The 1,910-nt window shown below is 63.4% G+C and overlaps 1 protein-coding gene across 1 annotated transcript; it reads right to left on the bottom strand.

The window, feature by feature from the left end:
* Positions 1-208: 208 nt before the first annotated feature.
* Positions 209-1,676, bottom strand: C1QTNF8 (C1q and TNF related 8). The gene is made up of 2 exons (XM_010946637.3): positions 1,472-1,676; positions 209-810 (listed from the first exon to the last, which is right to left on the bottom strand). The coding sequence occupies exons 1-2, from the start codon at positions 1,674-1,676 to the stop codon at positions 260-262; spliced, it is 756 nt and encodes a 251-aa protein (XP_010944939.1). The 3' UTR covers positions 209-259.
* Positions 1,677-1,910: the final 234 nt, after the last annotated feature.

Here is a 1,910-nt window from a genome sequence, read left to right as displayed (position 1 = left end):
GCATTAGAAGTGCCCCCCCGCCGCCCCTCATGTGCCCAGAACACAGGTCTGTTTCCCGAACCCTTTGGTGTGAACACTCAGTCCGCGTCCGCCCCTACCACGGCAGGCCTGGTTTGTCTTCCTGCTCCTCCCACATGCCTGGCGCTCAGCTCAGCACCCGCAGGCAGCGCTCAGTCACTGCTGGCACTGATCTCAGCTGGGAGGGCTCAGGGGTGAGGGCCACCAAGGGCTGGGCATGGCACAGGGGCGTCTCCGCAGGCTAGAGTTCAGCATCTGGCTTGACCAGGTGGCCGCTGAAGGTGATGTAGAGGTCGCCATGCTCACCGTAGATGGCGTTGTCGCGGTCCCGCTGGAACATGCGCACCCAGACAGTGTCGCCAGTGGCCAGCGACAGCAGCAGGCTCTGGGTCTGCATCACGCTGCGCTCGCTAGGCTGCGCGTACAGCACAGCCGTGGCCTGCCGGTTGCACATGATGTGCAGGTACGTCTCCTTATAATTCCAGGTGTGCACATTGAGGCTCAGGAAGTAGACACCAGGCACAGTGCAGAGGAAGCGGCCGGAGGCCAGGTCAAAGGCACCATCCAGGTTCACCAACTCCGTGTCAAAAGGCACAGCCTGGAGGGCGTCGGAGCTATGCAGCCCCTCCCGCCGGCCCACCGAGAAGGCTGCGTAGGCACGCTGGCATGGGGTGCCTGGTGGCCCCACCTGCCCCTTCTGGCCCTTGCGGCCCTGGAGGCCCTGGGAGCCTGGCGGGCCCTCCTTCCCGCTCCTGCCTGAGCGACCTCTGACCCCTGCCTCGCCCTTCTCACCTGCAGGGGGCAAGGGGAAGCTGCCAGTCAAGGTTTAGGATCCAAGGTCAGATTCTCCAGCCCCTTGGCCTTACCAGTGACCTCACCCTTCCGAGCCCCAGTCTCATCTGTCAGGTGAGTGCTAACCCGCCCTCACACACTGAAGTTGTGGCCCTTCTGGGACAGTGGGGACAGTGGGGTCAAGCAGCTTCCAGAGGAAGGGTCTAAAATGGGCTTTGAAGGACAAGAGGGCTGGGAAGTTGGTAGCCAAATCCAAGTTCAATGTGGCCTCCGGGTGGTGCCCTCTTGGAGCTCAGCCTCACTGCCCTCTCCCAGGAAGATGCTGCTCATGTGGCCTCAGGGACCTCAGCCCCCTTTTCTGCCTCACCCAGGGGCTGGGCCAGCTGCCAGCCAGTGAGCAGGATTAAAGGGAGCCTCAGGCTCCACTCTGTTCACAGCCCCCTCCCCAGGCCACCTTGCTTCCCAATTGTTGGGGTGGCCAGAGGGCTGAGGCCTTCACAAGGCTGCGAGGAGCAAGGAACAGCCACTCGGTGTGTCCCTACTCCAGGCCCCAGCCTTCCCAGAGCCTACCCAAATCAAGGCCTCTTCCCTGTGCTTCTCAGTGTGGGGTGTTCCTGTAGGGACAGGGGTGGGGAGGGGCTGCCTTTCCAGGGACACTCACCTTTGAGGATTGAGATGTTGATGGTCGGCTGCACTCGGGGCAGGCGCACCCACTCGTCTCCATCACTCCTGTGGGCAAACGAGCCGGGAGCAGCTGGGGGCCAGGCTGGGCGGCAGCAGTGCACACACGGCCGGCGGGGCAGCCCCAGGCCCGGCCAGGCCCCTGCAGGCAGCACCAGGAGGAGCAGGAGGGCAGGGGCTGCCATCTGGGCCAGAGTCTGGTAAAGTGGACAGGAGGGGAGGGAGAAAATGGGACAGGAAGACAGGGAGCGGAGGGGGCATGTAGGAAATGCCCCAGCTGTGCTGCCTTGTCTGTGAGAGACAGTAGGGAGACCAGGGAGCTGCCTGGGTGGGGATGGACCATTGGGACCAGAGAGCTGCATCCTGGCTGGCCCTCCTGGACACTCAGGTCCCCACCCCAACAGACATCACTAATGGAT

Source organism: Camelus bactrianus, chromosome 18 (assembly GCF_048773025.1).
Source record: "Camelus bactrianus isolate YW-2024 breed Bactrian camel chromosome 18, ASM4877302v1, whole genome shotgun sequence".
NCBI lineage: Eukaryota > Metazoa > Chordata > Mammalia > Artiodactyla > Camelidae > Camelus > Camelus bactrianus.
This window is presented reverse-complemented; position numbering and strand designations above follow the sequence as displayed.

Bases quoted from the DNA above. Each gene is read 5' to 3' on its own strand.
- C1QTNF8 (XM_010946637.3), bottom strand. From the start codon at position 1,676: ATGGCAGCCCCTGCCCTCCTGCTCCTCCTGGTGCTGCCTGCAGGGGCC. The intron at 811-1,471 runs GTGAGTGTCCCT...TGCCCCCTGCAG, and splicing joins CAACATCTCAATCCTCAAAG to GTGAGAAGGGCGAGGCAGGG.